General features: G+C 34.2%; 5 protein-coding genes and 1 pseudogene across 6 annotated transcripts; 4 read left to right on the forward strand and 2 right to left on the reverse strand.

Annotated features, from left to right (window-relative positions):
• The first annotated feature begins 862 nt into the window (after nt 1-862).
• Nucleotides 863-1,860, forward strand: LOC21408888. The gene is made up of 3 exons (XM_010099789.2): nt 863-1,130; nt 1,364-1,504; nt 1,630-1,860. The coding sequence occupies exons 1-3, from the start codon at nt 969-971 to the stop codon at nt 1,780-1,782; spliced, it is 456 nt and encodes a 151-aa protein (XP_010098091.1). The 5' UTR covers nt 863-968; the 3' UTR covers nt 1,783-1,860.
• Nucleotides 1,861-2,844: 984 nt separating this feature from the next.
• On the forward strand, nt 2,845-3,857 carry LOC21408889. Its single transcript, XM_010099790.2, has 3 exons — nt 2,845-2,964; nt 3,392-3,532; nt 3,625-3,857. The coding sequence occupies exons 1-3, from the start codon at nt 2,845-2,847 to the stop codon at nt 3,775-3,777; spliced, it is 414 nt and encodes a 137-aa protein (XP_010098092.1). The 3' UTR covers nt 3,778-3,857.
• A 951-nt stretch (nt 3,858-4,808) lies between these two features.
• LOC21408890 lies at nt 4,809-5,447 on the forward strand. The gene is made up of 3 exons (XM_024166711.1): nt 4,809-4,970; nt 5,061-5,201; nt 5,295-5,447. The coding sequence occupies exons 1-3, from the start codon at nt 4,809-4,811 to the stop codon at nt 5,445-5,447; spliced, it is 456 nt and encodes a 151-aa protein (XP_024022479.1).
• Nucleotides 5,448-6,314: 867 nt separating this feature from the next.
• On the forward strand, nt 6,315-8,233 carry LOC112091933 (annotated as a pseudogene).
• A 70-nt stretch (nt 8,234-8,303) lies between these two features.
• LOC21408892 (protein NRT1/ PTR FAMILY 1.2) lies at nt 8,304-11,320 on the reverse strand. Its single transcript, XM_010099793.2, has 4 exons — nt 10,826-11,320; nt 10,491-10,708; nt 9,577-10,127; nt 8,304-9,460 (listed from the first exon to the last, which is right to left on the reverse strand). The coding sequence occupies exons 1-4, from the start codon at nt 10,938-10,940 to the stop codon at nt 8,518-8,520; spliced, it is 1,827 nt and encodes a 608-aa protein (XP_010098095.1). The 5' UTR covers nt 10,941-11,320; the 3' UTR covers nt 8,304-8,517.
• Nucleotides 11,321-17,909: 6,589 nt separating this feature from the next.
• Nucleotides 17,910-20,291, reverse strand: LOC21408894 (probable inactive nicotinamidase At3g16190). 2 transcript variants are annotated; one of them, XM_010099795.2, is made up of 5 exons: nt 20,194-20,291; nt 19,985-20,098; nt 19,658-19,892; nt 19,194-19,310; nt 17,910-18,199 (listed from the first exon to the last, which is right to left on the reverse strand). In XM_010099795.2, exons 1-5 carry the CDS (start codon nt 20,239-20,241, stop codon nt 18,126-18,128), a joined length of 588 nt encoding a protein of 195 aa, XP_010098097.2. In that variant the 5' UTR covers nt 20,242-20,291; the 3' UTR covers nt 17,910-18,125. The 2 variants fall into 2 exon arrangements, with proteins under 2 accessions (XP_010098097.2, XP_024022546.1); XM_024166778.1 differs by having other exon boundaries at nt 18,198-18,257.

A 20,291-nucleotide genomic window follows, 5' to 3' on the forward strand; every position in this document is an offset into this window, starting at 1 on the left:
CTTAAAAAGCTAAAAGTACTAAGGTTGTCAATCTAAACAGATTTAAAATCGTCTTTTAGACTAAGGAGATGTTTAGTTCAGTGATTAGAATTATTTTTTATTTACGTGTATTTTTTGTGAGAGAGAACACTGTAGCGAATCATGAACCATGATTTAAATCATGGTTTAAATCCTCCAACCAAACATCCCCTAAATAAACTAAAAGTAACTTTTTTTTAAGCTAATATAAACGGCCTGAAAAAAGGGTTAGTTTCATAAAAACAATCTTTGATCAAATGCTTTCAGCAGAAAAAATAAAAGGAAAAAAAACCTTTTAATCAAATGTCTAGAGAAAATTAGTAAATTCACCGACCTATAAATGTTAAGATTTTTATTATTTACTCTTAATTAATATTTTTTTGACTAATATAAATTTTTTATTAAAGGGTATTAATCAAGAGGTTTTTAGTGTATTTGCCCTTTACACTTGTCGTGGTTTAGTAAATTACCTCTCAAACTTTCAATTTTGACAAGACGCCTCCTCAATTTGTAAATTTGCTATAATACGCCCCATTTTGACGATGATTGTGTTAAATTAGTATAAAAAAACACGTTCAATTAAAAATTTTAACATCTCAATTCAAATATAACACATTTTTTAATTTCTCAACTTTTAATCCTTTAAATCTTATAAAAAATTTGAACAAATTTAATAAAATGAGGCACATTGTAATAAATTTACAAGTTTAGAATGTTGATTATCAAAATTAAAAGTTTAAAGAATAAAACTCATTAATCAATTGTAAATGTTAAAAAACTAAGATCTATGCATTATAAATGATATGTGTCTAATTTTTCCAACGACCTCCTACCTTCCCACTTTGGAGTTGTTGGGCGTGAAAACAAGAAACGACAAACAGAGTTGCTTTTCAGCTTCACAAAAAAAAAAAAAAAAAAAATTGCTTTTGAGAGAGCCGAGAGGAACAGAAATGGATGATAGCAAAATTCAGGAGTCAAGAAGATCGCTTGAAGGAAAATCCAAAGGAACCATGGGAACTGCTGTGGAGACCTCAAGTTCCGAAGGTCTACAGATCCTCCAAGCCCATCAGGGCTTTTTCCGCTGTCACTTTGTCGTTCCAGATCACCTCTTGGTAAAAATAAATCTAAATCGCATCCATTGATCCATTTCCCATCTTCCTTTTCCATTTCTTCTTTTTTTTTTTTTGCATAAAATATCTCCAAATTCACATTTCGGATGGGATTTATTAAGTTACTGTTGTTAATACGCGTTTGTAAATGTCAATTTATGTTATGACTGCACATTGCTCGTAGTTTATGTTATTTAAGTTTGTGACATACAAATTTAGGGTGTACACCTTGTTAGGATCAACATGGAAATTGGCACGCCGGAGCGATAGCCACGCTGATTGACATAGTCGGCGCTGCCGCCGTGTACTCTATTGCGGGTCATGCCCAAGCTTCCGTGGACTTCACTGTCTCATTCTTCTCAACGGCCAAGTTTCAAGTGATCACATTCATTTTTCTTGTCTTAATTTTGAATGAATATACATTGTTTTTTTTTTTTTTTTTTTTTTTCCAATTAAAATGATGATTCTACTGAATAGTATTCAATTTAATCCTTATTGACAGGAAGAGATTGAAATAGAGGCCAAGGTTGTCGGAGGACAGGGAAACCTTATAGCTTTTGTGGTGGAAATTATAAGGAAAAGTAGTGGAGAACTTATTGCCATTGGTAAGCAATGGACGACCACAAAACCTCAAGCGAGAAGCAGTAGGCTCTGACTTAAGCTTTTTTAGTTTAGTTTATATGGTGATTTTTCATGGTTTTAAAGAGAAGAACGATGTTTACCAAAAAAAAAAAAAAAAAAAAGAGAAGGATGAACGATATTCTTATAGATCCATCTATAGATATTATTATTTTAATCGTGAAATATTGATTCGATAGTTATAATAAATTAGATATTTTATAAAAAAAATTATAATAATTAATGAAATTGAATTTTTATCGCGTCATGTCATTAAATTTTTATATTTAGTAGTAATCATAAATAAAAATATAACCATTAAAAACTCGTCTATATATATATATGTATGTGTATTTGCAGTTGAGTTTATTAAATGGAAAGATTAGCAGACACTTTTTCTAACAATTTGTGCAAAATGATTAAATCATAATTTATATCGAGCCCCCGAAAGACCTTCCAACAGTAATTATTTTATTGTGCCGTCTAATTAAAGATTAAACGTATGAACTCGGCTTAAATCTAACATGTTTTAACTGTTGGGTCAAATCAAAATCTTATCAAGAGTAACGCTTTTTTTTTTTTCATCCCCCGTCACATTCCCTGACAATGTCTTCTAAGTTCATGCCTATATGTTTATCCCCGTAACTTTAGGTCTACAGGCCCATTTAACGAACAAAAGGTAAAACAGATTCATCAAAACTCATTACAATAGCAAGAAGCTAACAGTGATAGCCACAGCGACTCCTATCGATGTAATCAGAAACGCAAACTCTACTTCCCTTATGCTTTTGTAATTTAAGTTTGATAATTTGAATTGAAAAGTGAATTTATTTAAGAGGAAATATTTAATAAAAAATTAAATTTAAATTTTTATTAAAAAAACACATTAAAAAAAATTGATTTGTCGTTCGGACTGTAAAACCAGCCAGGCCTCAATTTATAGTTGACATAACTCTCAGGCCTGTCTCATTGAAAAGGGTAGTTTCGTAGAAAGTAGTTTGTAGCTGGGGCATTGTCGTCATATAATAATGACCAGACAAACATTGATAAACAAACCAACAGAAAAAAGAAAGACGAGAGAGAGAGAGAGAGAGAGAAAATGGAAGACAGTAATCTGCAGAAGTCCCGACAGTTGATTGAGGATCTATCAAAAGGTGTCGTAGGGAGTGAGCTGGAGATCTCAACTTCTAAGGCCTCAAAGTCATCGCAGCCCACAAAGGTTTTTTCCTCTGTCACTTCGTTGTACCCGATGACCTTTCGGTAAAACTCATTCACATCCATTTGACTTGATTCATTTTCTGTTTTATCCTTCTCTTTTGTGATTTTTACCTCGCGGCTAGGGCTATGCTTTGCAACATGTTTTGTATTTTGTCCAAATCTAACATTCAAAAACATAATAAAATACTAACTTACCTTGAAAAGCTCATTCTTTGCACATAATTCTTTCCTGTCTACTGTAGAGGCCAATTATGTGATAGGAAATGCCAATATGAGTTTTTGAACATTAAGTAGTATGCTACTTTAGAAATTTATTATTATGGGACTACTTTAATATGTTACTAGTATTTTTGTTTCCCACCATGTAAGTATTCTCCTCTTCTTTAAGGTCACATATGGATCATGGTCTTTAATTTTTACCTTCTTAGGACCAAAATGGAAATTGGCAAGCTGGAGCAATAGCCACGATGATCGACAACGTTGGTGCTATCGCTGTACACTCTTTAGGTGGTCCTGCTCGAGTGTCTCTTGACTTCAGTGTTTCATACTTCTCAACGGCTAAGTTTAAAGTGATCACTCTCTCTTGTTGTTAGAGGGTACATTTCTTTTTTATTTTTCTGTTAGTGGTAATTTCACAAATATTATCAATTATTATTTACAGGAAGAGATTGAGATAGAGGCCAAGGTTGTAAAAGAACGGGGAAGGCTCATACTTCACGTGGTGGAAGTTAGAAGGAAAAATGGTGGAGAGTTGATTGCCATTGGTAAGCAATGGATGGCCTCAAAAGGCCAAGCGAGTACTAGTAGGCTTTGACATAATTTTGCCACAGTTTGGTTTAGGGCTTTTCTTCCATGAAAGAGAGAGAAAGCTATTGTATTTATATTGTCAATTGTATGGAGATTTGTAAAACTTACCTGCGTTTTCTAATGAACTTTTGTTAAATTACAAAAAAAAAAAAAAATCACGAGAACTATGGTGGAATTTCATATAAGGAAGGCAAACAAACAAAATTAAAATAAATAAATAAATAAATTTAAGTGAGATGGCCGTCAAGATATCGCTCCACTCCGATCACAATAATAGTATTTTATGTTGCTTACATTGAGCGAGGAACCACAATCCAACTGTAACTACATGCAATATTTCCTTTAAAGATACCGCCAAGAATAAGGATTCTTTCTGGATTTTTATGAATGTCTATATTGAATTGTATTACATCATTTGTGAAGATAACATGTTCAGCCAATTAGACAAGTCCAAACATATTTGCACAGTGGAAAAAATATTTCAAACTGATCAAGAAAGGTTTCATTTATTAGTCTAGCAGTCTAATCCAGAATAAAGCACGGAATTCTATTGACTCAGTCAATTGTATAATATATGTTATATCAAACAAAAATTTCATCAATTGCAGAACATTTTGTTCTTCCTCCTTTCCTTCACCTCTATTGGCATTCCTAGTAGTGTCAAAGGGATTTCAGGTGCTTGGGATTACCAGGTTCTAAAAAGAATTTAGAATCAAATATATATGTGTGTGTGTGTGTGTGTGTTTTTCTCTTTTCCTTGGTGAAAGTGCACCAATAACTTTGTGCAAATAAACCAAGTGGCGGAATTTTTCTTTTTCTTTTTTTCTTTTTTTTTTTCCTTTTCAAATTGATGAAGATGACAAGTTTAATATAAGGAATCGATTCAAACAACGTAATAAAACAACCCACTCATTAATATTATGAATACATACTTTATATGATACAACAATCTTTGACAATGTCAATACCTTCCCACTTCCAAGTTGGGTCATATATAGAGACAAAAATATTTTCATAAAACAAACCTAGATTGAGAGAATGAAAGACAACAAACTTCAGGAGTCTCAAAAATGGCTTGAAGATCATTCAAAGGGCGTCATAGGAAGTGAATTGGTGACTTCAACTTTGGAGGGCCTTCAGGTGGTTGCATCCCATGAAGGCTTTTTCCGCTGTCACTTCCTTGTACCGAGTAGCCTTTTGGTATTACCTTTTACTTAATTTTCTGGTTTTATAAGGTTGTGACATACAATAATTTATATGGTCTTTGTTACCTTCACCTGTCTTAATTAGGATCAACGTGGAAACTGGCACATCGGAGCGATAGCCACGTTGATCGATAGCGTAGGCGCCGCCACGGCACACTCGTTGTTTGGTCCCATCAGAGCATCCGTTGACTTTATCATCTCATACTTCTCAACGGCTAAGTTTCAAGTGATCATTTTCTCTTGTCTTGGTTAACTTGGGATAGTTTTCTGGTTAATGGTGATTTTTTTTTTTTAACTGAATAGTAATTGTTGTTGACAGGAAGAGATTGAGATAGAGGCCAAGGCTGTAAGAGGACAAGGAAAGCTTGTAGGGTTTATGGTGGAAGTGAAAAGAAAAGGTAGTGGAGAATTGATTGCCATTGGTAAGCAATGGATGGCCTCAAAAGGTCAAGAGAAAAGTAGTAGGCTTTGAAATAGTTTTGCTACTTTATGCCTTCTCTTTCACAGAGAAAGGAAAGCTAATGTATCATATATGTTTTGTAGTTTCATGGTTTCACCTTGGAGACAGATTTTCAAGATTAGCAAGCACTTTCTATGAATTTTTGCTAAATTATTAAATCATAGTTTAAGTTGTTTTTCACTATCTAAGAACCACATTCCAACTAGAACTAATTTCATATTCATTGACACATAATAGGGATTTCGTTTTTGATTTTTATGGATGTCTTTATTCAATTGTAGCACAACACTTGTCAAAATAACATGCTAAAACATTTCAGCCAATAAGATGAGTCCAAATATATTTTCAGATAGAGAAAATGAAGGTGTTCGTCACTAGTCTTGCAGTCTAATCCAGGCCAAAGCTCTGAATTCCATTGACTCAGTCAAGTAAATAAAACATGATATATCAAACAAAAATTTCAACAAGTACAAGACATTTTCCCTTCACCTCTAAAGACATTCCTACTCTTTTCAAGGGATTTCAAGATCTTGGGACAACCAGCTTTTTTAAAAGAGTTTAGAATCAAAATTCAGTACACTTTTTTTTTTTTTTGGTGAAAGTTTTAACACCAATAACTTTGTGCAACTTACCATATTGTGAGTGATTTTCTTGAATTTATGAAGACGACAAATATTACAATCCGGTTATAAGGAATCGGATTCAAACGAATTGATAAAACAATGGCCTCCAAAAATTTGTTGCCGCAGCAGGCCTAGTGGACAAGGACAAATAGGAAACGCTCTCACCAAATTTATAACATAACAATCTTTGATTCTCACTTCTAAGTTGGTCATAAAGAGACAAAATATTTCACAAAATTAGACCTACTTTGAGAGAATGGAAGAGACTATTCTGCAGAAGTCCAGGAGATTGCTTGAAGATCTGTCAAAGGGCTTGATAGGAAGTGACCTGTTGACCTCAGCTTAGCAGGGCCTTCAGGTTGTGGCGGCCCATGAAGGCTTTTTCCTCTGTCACTTCCTTGTACCAAGTAGCCTTTTGGTATTGCCTTTTCCTTTTTTTTGTTTCCATAAGCTTTTGTGTGACATGCAATAATTCATGCTCTGTGTCACACTTTTTCCTGTCTTAGGATCAGCATGGAAATTGGCACGTCGGAGCGATAGCCACGTTGATTGACAGCGTCGGTGGCACGGCGGTGCTCTCGTTTTCCGGTCATGTTAAGGCATCCATTGACTTCAGCATCTAATACTTCTCAACAGCTAAGTTTCAAGTGATTAGTGATTACTCACTCCTTTAATTTGCCTTGACTAACTTAGCATATATACACATTGTTTTCCTGTTATTGGTGATTTTTACTGAATAGTAGTTGTTATTGACAGGAAGAGATTGAGATAGAAGCCAAGGTTGTAGGAAACCAGGGAAAGCTTATAGCTTTCAGGGTTGAAGTTAGAAAGAAAAGTAGTGGAGAATTGATTGCAATTGGTAAGCAATGGATGGCAATAAGTTCAGGGAAGGCCAAATGAGCAGGCTTTGATTTAGATTTGCTAAGTTTATTCCCTTTAATTTTTCAATAGAGCATACTAAGATTAAGACATTTTTGTGCATAGAAAGGGAACTGCTTTACTCATCATGATTTTCATGGTTTCAATGTGGAAAAAAGTTATCCTGTTAAAAAGCAAAGAAAAATGTTGGGGCCCATACCGGGCAATTATTATAAGCAGGCACTTTTGTGATGATTTATTATGAATGAAGTATGCCAGTTTTCATAATTAAAGGAGACACCTTTTGACAGTAACTATTTTCTCACTCATTTAACTGAAGAAACTGCCAAGTAAGAGTTTGGAGTAGGTGCTAAGAGGAGGAACTTTTTTGTAAATATTCGTGTTGAATTATAACACGGTCAAGACCGTTTCAGGCATATAATATTTTTACATAGATTGGAAATAATTACACACTCAAAAGGCATTTAGAAAGAGACCAAAAGCAATCTAATCCAAGGTCACAGTAATGAATTTCATTAACTCGGTGAATTGTATAAAACCATATATATCATATATATATATATATTATGAAAAAATACCGCCGGCTCATATTATTAAAGAACAAAAAAGAGTAGTAAAGCTACAAGCATCTCAAAATCAAGTAAATCTCTAAAATGGTAAACTTATGTAATCTTTATACACATAGTACTTCAAAGAATTAGGACAATAAGACTACCACATTCTATTACAATTAATAATTCCAAGATTAGCAAGTTTATCCGCACATCCATTAATTTCACGATACACATGAGAAAAATGAAAATCCATTCTTATGGATAAAGAAACAGCCCTGCTCCACTCATTACGCAACTTCCAAGAAACCTGCAAAAACTTAAAACTCAAAAGACAAATGATCAAGGAGGAATCACTCTCAAGCCACAATTTATGCCAACCATTCTCAAAGGTAATAGAAATTGCATTGATCACAGCCCACAATTCAGCTTCAAAGGCAAAACCATTCCCAAGAAAGACACTAAAGCAATCACAAACAAACCCCCTAGCATTCCTGAAAATACCTCCACAAGCAATCGGATCAAGGGCTCCTTTAGCTGAACTATCAATGTTGACTTTCACCCACCCGGAAGGAGGAGGAATCCAATAAACAAGGAAAATCTTTGGACTTCTAGGAAAATTTTGACGAACATATAATTTGTTAAGAATACGAATTTCAAAAGCGGAATTATAAGAATAACCCAACTTGAAAATCTTGAACGACTTGATATGGCTAAGAATAAACGCACAAGCAGCAGTTGGACTCACACTAGCCCCTTCAAAAGGCACCATGTTCCTTAGATCTCAAATAAACCAACAACATACCATAAAAAAAAAAAGCCAAAATTTCTTCACTATAGGACTAAAATTAACTCTTAATACAGAATGACCAATTTCAAACAAAAATTTCAACAATTACATGACATACAAAAGTAAGTTATGACCAATTCACTATCACACAATCACCAAAAAGAAAGCATACAATCACTGTTAATACTGCAGCAAGCCTAGGAGCAATCAAGCAGGAAAGAAAATTCACGGAGTTCTTCTTAGATAGGTAACTGATCTTTTCTCTCTTCTTTTCCTTCATCCCTAAGCATTCTCCCTACCTTGGACATTTCTTCTTCCCTTGTGCCATTAGGCTCATCCGTAACTTTTTTCATTTGTTCTGCACAAGGTCCATAAGCCCAACTACAGAACAGATAGTAAAACAGATTCACAAAACTCATAATAGCAAGAAGCCAATAGTAATAGTCATAGTGACCCCTATTGATGTTATCAGAAACCCAACTCTCTTTTCCCTTTCTTGAAGTTGCATTATCCACGGCGCTTAGAACTACGCTCGCCAACAGGCTCGCCACGGCCATTCCCAATCCGAAGAGAGCAGAAGCAATGCTTGACATGCTCTTGGGAAACTCTGAGTAGTAAAACTCCGTCTGGCCAATCCCGTTGAAGGCTTCTGCCAAGCCATTCAAGCAGTGTTGTGGGATGAGCCACATAGCCGACATCCCCACAACTGCGTGGGGATTGTTTAGGAAGCCTTCTCGTATCACCCTCCTGCGTCGAACATTCTCCACCACCGCGGAAACCACCATTGCCAAGAATGAGAAAATTAGCCCAATTCCCATCCTTGTTTTCACATCAATCCTAACAGACTTGCCTCGGATTTTCAAACCTAAAGGTAGAATTACTCGGTCATAGATAACAACCCAAAGAGCCAAAGAAATGACCACAAACATGGCAAAGGAAGCAGCCGGGACTTGGAAACTTCCCAAATGTCTATCCATGGATTTAGCTTGAAGTAATTGGAAGGTGCTTTGGCTAACGTTGATGGACATCATAATCCCTGTAGACCAAATTGGTATGACCTTGACAAGGGCCTTAAGCTCCTCAACTTGCTCAACTGTGCAGAGATTCCAAGGATTTGAAGCCGACCCATCTGGGGCAATGTCTTGTTCATGATTTCTAATTATACAAGCTTTATTTAAACACCTACAGTTAATCATAATTGTCACCAAAAAAAAAAAAGAAAAAGAAAAAAAGAGGTCCATAATGTGTTAGCTTTTTTATAACATTGACAGTGACAACTCCAAAAAATGTGATTATACCTTAATTTGTCTGTTGGCGCAACATCCTCAGAGTCCTTCTTGTGGTGATAAAGATTGTGTGAGTTCCCAGATGGGAATGAAAGTTTCCTGTTCTTGTAAGCAACCACAACCACTTGGGCAAATCCAGTGAACAAGCTCTTACTGGCCTTGTGCTTGACATAAAGAGAAGAGGCAAGGAAGAACAAGACAGTGGCAAAAAGCATAAGAAGTGCAGGAACTCCAAAACCCAATTTCCATCCAAGTTTTTCTTGGATATAGACTATGGCAGTTAAGGCAATTATGACAGAAACAGCAGCTGAAGCATAATACCAATTGAAGAACCTTTCTAGAACCCTTTGGTTCTTGGGGTTGTCTCTTTTGTCAACTTGATCTGCTCCAAATGCTAAAGAACAAGGCCTGATTCCACCAGCTCCAATGGCCATGAGAGCAAAGGAAAGTACTAGAATTGCCATTTGGGAACTTGCTGGGGATTTGCAGATTTGTGTTAATATGTCACATGAAGAAGGCCTTGACCTTGGAACCATGGCTGTCAACCAAAGGAGAGTCATTCCCTGTCATTAAAAAAAACATTGATTTACTTTTTTTTTCTGTGGGGGGGATTCAAAAACCAAAAAGGTATTATCATCATTAAACAGCACTAAAAAAAACATTGATTTACTTTTTTTTTTTCTGTGGGTGGTTAAACAGCACTAACAACAGTGCCTATCTGCAAGCATCACACTAGTCTGGGACTCAAAAAGCACTTTTTATGTCCAAAGACTTTTAAAGTGGAGGGCGATAGAGACTTAAATCTCATATAGGATAATCAGTTGAGAAAAAAGGTGAAAGATAATCAGTGGATAATTATGTTTGATTCACTAACTAACTAAGACATGCAATTGATTTAAAGAAAAAAAAAGGAAGTTGATTTTCACCATGAAACTGGCAATGGAACCGAAGCCTATGGTGAGGAAGCGACCCAGATAAGAATCAGAGAGGAATGCCCCAATAAGAGGCATGAAATTGATAGCTGCTGACCATAGGAAGATAATGCTTGCTCCTTTGGCTAATCCCACATGATAATCTTTCATCAAATACAGTATCATGTTTGGCAAAAGCCCATAGGTTGCCACCTTCTCAAGAGCTTCATTTACTGCACCAAAAAATAAAAATAATGAAAAAAAAACCAAATATAATAGAATATTCAAAACGGATCACTATATATATATATACACACACACACGCACATTTTATTTATGATTTAATGTACCTATGATAAAGGGCATGGTTATGAGGCCACCCTTTGGTCTCTTGGCAGGAATGAGTTGGTTGGTCATGTCTTCTTCTACATCTGGAGAATGATTCTGATCCATCTTCTTTTCCATTACTAGCTAGCTACTATGGCTTGATTTCCACTTCTGGAATGAGGAAAGACTTACCAAAGAGAAGCACAACAGAGAGTAAGTGAGTAACAACAACAACAACAATAATAATATCTTTTGCGATCTGAGTGATTTCACAGCTGATCGTCTGGCTCGAGTCCAAGACAAAGAAACATCTCTTTGCGTGTAAGAGAAGATGTAAATATATATAAATATATTTATAAGGTACTAGTGTAGTAGGAGTAGTAGTACAAGTACATCTTGGACCGAGGAATAGCTAGCAATAAGAAAGAGAGAACATAGCAGAGATGCTAAAAGAGAGAATTAGATAAAGAGAGGACAACACCCCATGATCTTTACCATCTCTCCTGTTGGTCTCTGTCCCACCCAAAAAACAAGAGTATTCTATGTGGACTTCAATAATATACTCGTATAGAGTAGTACTACATTAATTAGTGTGGTCGTATGTAAGTAGAAGGAAAAGGAAAGAAAGAGAGGTGTTTTTGTTGTCGTTGTTATTTTTTTTTTTTTTTTTAAGGATTAGTTTTAAATTGGATCCCAAAAGATAATGGATGTCTCCTTTTGTCCCGTATAACTTAAAATGACTCAAAAGTCTCTCTAAATTTACAATAAATAGCAATTTTTATTAACGAAAGTATTTCGTTACAACTTATAATAAGCTCTTAAATAGTTTTGTGACATTTTAAATTATATATGGGCTTTTTTTTATTCTTCACTATTTTTATGAGAAAATTTCCCTCACCGTAAAAGATTAAAAGATTATTATAATCAATTAAATGATTAACGTAATTTTCTTATATTATGTAGTAACAGTTATTATTTTGATAACCAAAAGTTATTTTTAAGTATATGACAAATAAAACACTGTCATGTACTGTTCCAAATAAATATTCATGCATAATCGGATGTGTCTATAAAAAAAAACATAATATATGTAATTCTTCACGATAATATTATTCAAATTTAAAACGACAATTAGTTACGATGAAATGACTAATATTAATAGTAAAAAAACAATCGTTTATTGATGTGACTTTTAATATCTTTCATGTAATTATTCATAACAGGTGTATATAACAATCGTTTATTACTATATATTTGAAAATGATTTTTAATTTCTAAAATAATAACTGTTATGACTCAATATAAAAAAATTATAGTAAGCCTTCAGCCAATTAAAATTGATACATAGACTCGTTACGATAACACATAAGAAATTTGTCTCTTATTTTCAAATTGAGAGACTATAGACAACTAAGAGGACGTTTGATTTATGTATTCAGAATTATTCTCATTTTATATATATTTTTTTATAAAAAAAAATATTATAAAAAACTATAAATCATTATTCAGAATAATAAATGTCCCCTAATATATCTAGACCAAAGTGTGAAAACCGCTATGTTTCAGGGGCAATTTTGAAATTACATCTTTAAAAATATTTGTATTAGAGAGTACAATAATGAGGGATGTTAGAGGAGATATAAAGTGGCAGGCTTCACAATAAATAGGATGGTCCCACCATTTCTTTTGCTTATTCCAGCTTCTTGGCCCCAGTCACAGGTCAATATCACTGCAAGAGTCCTGCAAGTTCATAAAGGTCCAATGACAAGACGGATTTTAGGGTTATTTTTTTTATAGCACTGAAATTCGGCCATGCCTTGTCCACATGCACGTGGATTTAACTTATTTACAGTACCATGTTACTGCTGTTTCTCCATATACACACTTTTTTTTTTAACCTGTTACCTGTTTCTGATGTGGCAGTGGGACATATATACAGACCACTTTTTAACTTTCTTGGTAAATGGGATTTTCCGATTCAGGTTCCTGAAAATAAATTATCTATTTATTTATCCCTTGTTCTTTTACAGTATTTGTATCTTTCCCTCGTCTTGTATTTTTTGCATTTTTTGGTATGGTTTGTAACTTTTGGGATCGAGCTTAGATCTCTGATTTTGACTTTACATAATTTTTCCCCTTTTATTTTGGCTTAAAGATTGACTTTCCAGATTTAAGATGCAGAATGTTTTTTTTTTTTTTTTTTTTAATTAAAAACGGAGAACCCAGCAATCCTCTTGTTCATGCATTTGAGACTCTTTTCATATGTTACATTTTATCCGAAGAATATTAATTATTGAACTTCATGTCCCCCCACAGCCAAAAAAAAAAAAAAATTAAAAAAGGGTTTTCTTGCTGAGTTTTCTTTTTTCCTTTTCCTTTGCACCCGCTAACGAGAAAATGGGACTTTCCTCTTACCATATATCTCACACTCAACCAGTGTATAGTGCCAGCCAAATCCATTGACTAAGACATAAGAACAGAAAAAATAACATAGATTAGATTGTCAAGTTATGAACAGTTGTTTAGAAAATCATGTAAAGTAAAATCTATAACCATGTTCAGATGTGATATGGCCTTTCATAGTATGTTTTTTTTTTTTTTTTTTCATAAAAAACTATTACAAGGATATATAGAGAATATCGTAATAGATAATCTCAAAGAAATAGTGCATTTTTCTGTGAAATATGGATTGGCTCTATTCATTTTAACGATTTGAGTTTTGTTATAATAAAAAGTTATAAAAAACAATCACATTTAATTTTTTTACTACAGTAAAAAGTTTTACATAAAATAATGTCTCAACTCGAATTAAAAACTTAAATCAGCAGACTAAATGAGCCTAAAATAAATTTCTCATATTTTTTGTCAAAAGAAATAATGCATTTTCGCGTGAAATATGAATCCCTCGCAAGGTAATTTTCTCATATTCCTTGTCTACTATGGTGAAATTAATAAACTTAAATCTTGTCAAGACAAGCAATTAGTCTTACCAACGAATGACCGATGACACGATGGTGCCTTTCACACTCATAATAGATCCATTTTATCTGAAAATTTTCTCTCACAATAGTTAATATTTGCATTTTTTTCTTGGTAGAATTATAGTTGGAGATCACTCCATTCATTAATTTTTTAAATTAATTTTAAAAATTTCTCCCAAACTATAACTCTTATAACACTTTGCCTCTCAAATTTTAAAGTAACATTTGTTCTTCTCAAATTTTATTATGTTAACAAGTTTTATCCTTCTGTTACAATGAGTGGTGGAATTGCCACGTGCCACTTATTTAGTGAGAATTGGAAGTGCAATTACGCTTATACCTTCATAATCCGATGATTCTCTTTTTCATTGAAAAAATTCACCATTTTCGTTCTCATTTTACTTTTTTTTTCCTCACTTCGTTCATCCATAGCAAGTTCCACTATATCTACCTTCTCCTCCTCCTCTTCCAGGCCAGACAATTTTAACTGATACTTGAATGAGAATCTCAAAAATGGTGTCGTCTTGTTTGTCGTCGTCGTTGCCGTTGATTTTCCCACCGCGAGGCCTCCTCCAGCCACCGAGATCGGCGGCGTTATTACATGAATCCATGTTTTTAGATACAAACTATCCATTTCTTCTTGTAATACTCATGTGTTTGAAATTCATCTGTTTTGTTTGAGATTTCTCTGTTCCTTACTATTTACGAAGGAAAGAAATGTAGAAGATTGTAATTGTATCAGTGTTAGACAAGCTTAACACAACCAAAAGGCAAAAATGAGAGAGAAAAAGGGAGAGAGAACTGATTATTATGCAGAACCAAAAAATGAAAAACTTAATTTTTCTTCAGATTTTTCTTTTTGGGGGAAAAATTCTAACCCTAATACAACAAAAAAATCGACAAAATGAGGTTTTTTTTAACGCATTTGAGTTTTTTTTTTTTTTAAATAATCTAGAGTTGTTGCAAGTTAATTTACGATAATACTCTTTTAGATGGGTAATGTATCTGACACGTGACGATTTTCGTCATTCATTGTAACAAAAAGATAAAATTTGTTAACGGAACAAAATTTAAGAACAATGAATATTATTTTTTTTAAATTCAGAGAGTAAAATATTAAAATGATCATAATTGGGGAGAAATTATTTCTAATGTTTTTGGTTTGCCACAAAAACGAGCGTCGATTCTTACGTGATCTAGACGACACTGCACCTACGCTTTACTCTTTACTTTACACTATCGTTGCCCAACTTGCTCTTCCGCAATCAATCATCTTTAGTGGACCTCCTCACACACACACAGACACTCTGGTGGAGCCCTGAAAAAAAAAAAAGAAAAGAAAAAAAAGAGAGAGAATAAACATTTATTGCCACTGAATACTACCAGTCTACTTAGCAAAGTACCATGCCCCTCATAATCTAGATTTTTGCGTGTTGAATTTCATGGTAGTCCCTCTCAAACTTTCTGTCACATGAGAGACTCAAAAAAAAAAAAAAAAAAAAAAAAAACCCCCCAAACGGGTTCAAAACTTTTCTTCAACAGAAGAAACAAAAAAAAAAAAAAAAAAAAAAAAAAAGCCCCTCAATCTGCGAAGTCTCCAGATTAATTGAATGCAGCTGTTATCAAGTAAGAAATGGTTTCACACTTACAGTTAGGTCTAGAAATGACATTCTATCTTCTCCCATTAACGGTTTACTCAGACCATACAAACGCAGAAAGAAAATGACGTGATCAGCTACAATAATGCAACTGATTAACTGATTAGCGGACGGCAAACTTGTTTCTCTTCTTGCTTTACTTTACTACATTGCAAAGACGAATTTTCAATAATTACATTTTTATTAATAGTCACTTATAGAATGCGTGGTCATAAATCTTTTTAAGACTACATCCAATTGAAATGGTATACAAAACTTTAAAAAAGAAAAAGGAAAAAAACTATAAGATCTCGAAATTTAAAATAGATCTCCTCCTCCTCACTTAGTTACAACGGTTCAAATCCATTTGCAATTAGCCCATCTTTCTATATTTGGAACCTAAACTAATGCATGTTATGTGTAACTGGTTATTTTGGTAGATTTCCAAATTCACTTGAAAAAAGGGATAGAAAACCTCTGAAATTCATGGTAAAAATTATACCTTCACTTTAATACAATATATGTTCTCTGAACTAACTAAAAGAACATTATTGCTTGTAAAAAAAAAAAAAAAAAAAGTAACAGAACATTATTCTTAAAAAAAGAAAAAAAAAATAAGAAAGGGTGATTGAGATGTCAGTAATGCAAATGAATTCCAAAAGCCCCAAGCAAAAAAGAAAAAGAGAAAAGGAGGAAAAAAAAAATGCCCGAAAGCAAAACCCTTTTCTGTTTTGTTATTGAACTTTTGATCTACAAGCATTTGAGACGAGATGTGGACTGTGGAGCCGTGGAGGGTTGGAATTGGCCCACAATACTAAAGTCCGCTTAGAGTTACGGGCTTGTAGGGCCCATTATGTGTGGTATGGCCGACCATTCTCGAGCTCCTTTGTCCAAACCCATATGGAACAAAGCGTTAGGGGAACCTTTGACTGCTGCTTTGAAAACATAATCCCTGTTTATGTAGTCCCACGTATTGATGTCTCTAGTCTCGTAATATTATATTCCCTTGTAAACGTCAAAAACCTAATTTATACCAAAGATTATTCCGTACTTGTAAAGAAGTTTTCTTGTTACATATAAACACTACTTTTTTGGTTTACGGTTCACTAAATTTATATTACCAAATATAACTTTCCAACAAAAGAATGGGAAGGAAAAAAAAAGTTGGAACAAAAAAAGTGAACATTTTCACATGGGTGTTAGTTTTCGACTTTCTAACAATGGACCAACCAATCCACTATTGCATGATCATTATGTAAAATGGACGCACCTTTCAGGCTTTTATGTCAGAGAGGGTCTTTTGGTCACTTAATAAACGCATGTGAAGCATCACTTTTACTTAGTAGAAAATATACTATAGTTTAGAAAAAGAATCATCTACTTTCTACATCTTTTTGAATGGAATAAATCTTTACTTCGAAAAGAGGAGGAAAATGGAGGACAAAGATAAATTTCCAAACGGGATGTAGCTGAACAAGCCCAAGCCGTGCGTCTAATAAAGGGCCAGAGTGCGCAGATTGGCAATCACGAACATTTTTTTTTTTGGGTCGTTTGGAGATGATTACTATAGAAATGTGGAATTCCTTTTAGAAGTCAGGACAAATATTTTATGGTTTTTTTTTTTTTTTTTTTTTTCCAAGTTATAAAAAAAACAAAACAACAATCGCTGGAAAGATCTTACATGGAGAAACGACACATCTCTTTCATTTTTTGTTGTCGTTTAACAAAATTTGCCATCGTTTCGTTTCGACATCGATAAAATTTCACTCTCGTAATAAAGAAATGTCGTATCATGCACGAAGTTTGTTGTTGTCTGTTTCAAATAAATGAGATGCAGTTTATAGTCCAATTTGTGGCATTTAGTTGAAACCACAATAAGTTGGAAAGCAGGAATTTTCCGGCGGCAACAACAATAAAAGAAATACGAACTCATTTTATTGGATGACGCGTGTCGATTTTTTTTTAAGCAATGAGAAACGGCATGTCATTTACTATTGTCTTTTATTAATACAGACGACATGTAGTTTGTTGTCCAGAATCTGTGTCGTTAGAAAGAAACTACAATTCATGATTTCTTCCTCTAGGAAAAAAAAAGGTGAATTCTTTGAAATAATATGGTTGCCTACTGTATTTGTGTATGCTTTACAGGAAAAAGAAAAAAAAAAAAAAGGAACGTGTTTTCAAGTGATTATAGTAAAATTTTGATTAGACTAGAATATGAATTAATACAACCTTTTACTTCATATTCAGCAACATAAATTCCGTGTAGTGTATGTATGAATAAATCCTTACACAATACAAAACTAAATTGATGGGATTTTTATGAGGCTCTTTTCGAGCCGTCAGATCTATATTAGATTATGTCACGTTTGCAAATCTTTTGGTTTTGATGTGTTTTTATCAAATCTAACATTACAGAACTCCTTTTATATAATACAGTAGTGTCACTGTCACAGCCCACACACAACAAAGATGCTCATCCAGTGTGGTTTGAATAAGGAAAAATCAAGATTGCTTTCAATCTAACATAGTGGTTTAGTGAACAAAGCGGAGCAAGTGGTGATGGTTGGAAATACGAGTTGATATTTCAAGTTGCAACGATTAAAAACTAACCAAAGCAGGGAAATAGCTCTTGTTGGAATAGACATGTTTACACTGCTGTTCTACTGCCATCATCGAGCGGAATGGATCCCTAGTCCCGACCATCAAGCATTATGCTCACACCATTCTTGTAAGCTTGATGTTGCAACTCCGACATTCTTCATATCATATATGTTGGCTGGTTCAGGAAAATATATATTTTCCACGTCAGTCACATGTATTGTTTAGCCGTCCATCTTTGAAGAGACAATAATGATCCGTAAGAAAGTATGACATTCTTCAAACACAAGTTATGACAATGAAGGTAAAGCTTGCTTATTGCATCTTTTTTATGACAGCAAGGACAGAGAGAACAGCTAACCATGCCTTATTTGTACAATGGAAATGTTATGGTAGAAACCATAAATTGTTTTATGTCAGCATTACCAAATTCAAGATTGTACTAGCTCATTGCCGCAGGATACCTTTTAACTTTTTTATGGATTACTATTGGTTATGAAATTAAAAAAAAAAAAAAATTGTTGTTTTGTTCCCCAAAGTTATTTCTCCCGCAGTTTTTTCAGCTCGAAGAGATCAAAGTGCTGTAGATTTCAAATAACAATACCTTATTTTCAGCTCATTACCTAACAGAACTTCAAAGGGTAAGGTCAGGAAGAGGGAACTTTTCTTAAAATCCTGACTCCAAGTTGTTCAAGAATAATGGCTTTGAGTTTCTGGACCGTTTACTTTTGGATTAGTCAGTTCTATCTATCGATGGTAGACAAGAGAATATAACTCAGCTGTAGTATCTTTTGAAATGGTGGAAGTTATCAGTTTGAGTTTGACTATCCCTACACCCAATGTGAGTTATTCTTGTGAACTCCGGCGACATGATTTCGTGTCTTAGGAGGATCTATATTGAACCTTCATTCAGTAATTGCTGCAGACCCTAAGCCAATGAACAGTACTTGTTCCCAACCCATTATTTTAATACCCGATTTCACCCTGAATGCAGGAAACCAAACCAGAACAAATTACACTCAAAACAACCTCAGAAATTGTAATTTCATAAGATGATTTTAAGTACCACCACCTTTTTTTCAAGACAAATTGTCAACTTTATCAATTCTGAAATAAAAGTTAAACAGAACAAACAAAAATCCAACACTATCTAAATGACAGAAAATTCATACCGGCGTGTATCTCAGGTGTAGCGGCAGCCGTGGCATCAACAATAACTGTAACAGGCTGGTAATCCAAAGCCACGGCATCAAACACAGTCTGCCTTATACAGTTTGGAGTCTGAACACCTAAAATATTGAAATCTCAGCTTAGAAAATCACAAACCTTTACCCAATTCTTTGGTCGGTGGGAAACAGGTTTTAACGATCATTACTAAGTTCTGTTACTTATCATACTTCTTTTATGATCTAAAAACTGTATCCTACCCACAGTCTTTTCATACCTTGCCACAAAATTCTAAAAATAAATAAATAAATAGCATTTTATTTTTCTAGATTTCTATTAAATTTCGCCAAATCATCGTACTTCTTCTGAGTTCTGACGACAAAAAACTGTATACTCACATAATTCCAAAAAAAAAAAAGAACAATTTTCTTTTCTAGCATTGAAAATGTAGAGAAAATTCTTGACATACCAGTGATAACCAAACTATCAATGCCAGCACCCTTAAGAAATGAATGAAGATGAGTAGCAAAGAAAGCACTAAAACGGGTCTTCACCAATTTATAATCCCCTTCTTCAATCACCAGCCCTTCAACTAGCTCTCCACCCACACTTCCCTTAGCTGTGGGTCCCACTTTACCATCACCATATAAGTGCCTTCTAAACAGTTCAACATCTCTCCCTAACGGGTCATGCTCACGAACAACCTTAATACACACACACACACACACACACCCCCACATTCATAAAAAAAAAAACATAACTTCCGAAAATCAAAAGTGCAAAAAATTAATCCTACCCAAATTAGGAGAATTCCACGCTGCCTAGCTACTTGGACGGCCTTGATTACGTTGGGGACTATGGCTTTGCCTCCATTTACTCGCATAAGACCATCCTCGTGAATGAAATCTTTCTGCCAATTCAGAATTAAGCATGATCCTCCACGGTCTGTGGATAATCAAGAGAGAGAAAGGAAAAGTTTATAGAGAGAGAAAGAGAGAGAAGAACCTGCATGTCGATTACAAGAAGAGCTGTGCGATTCCATTTCTCGGCCATTTTTCGAAGGTGAAGAGCTACAGCTACAGTTCGTTGTGTCTACATAGGGA

The sequence above is a fragment of the Morus notabilis genome, unplaced genomic scaffold (genome assembly GCF_000414095.1).
Source record: "Morus notabilis unplaced genomic scaffold, ASM41409v2 Scaffold307, whole genome shotgun sequence".
Lineage (NCBI taxonomy): Eukaryota > Viridiplantae > Streptophyta > Magnoliopsida > Rosales > Moraceae > Morus > Morus notabilis.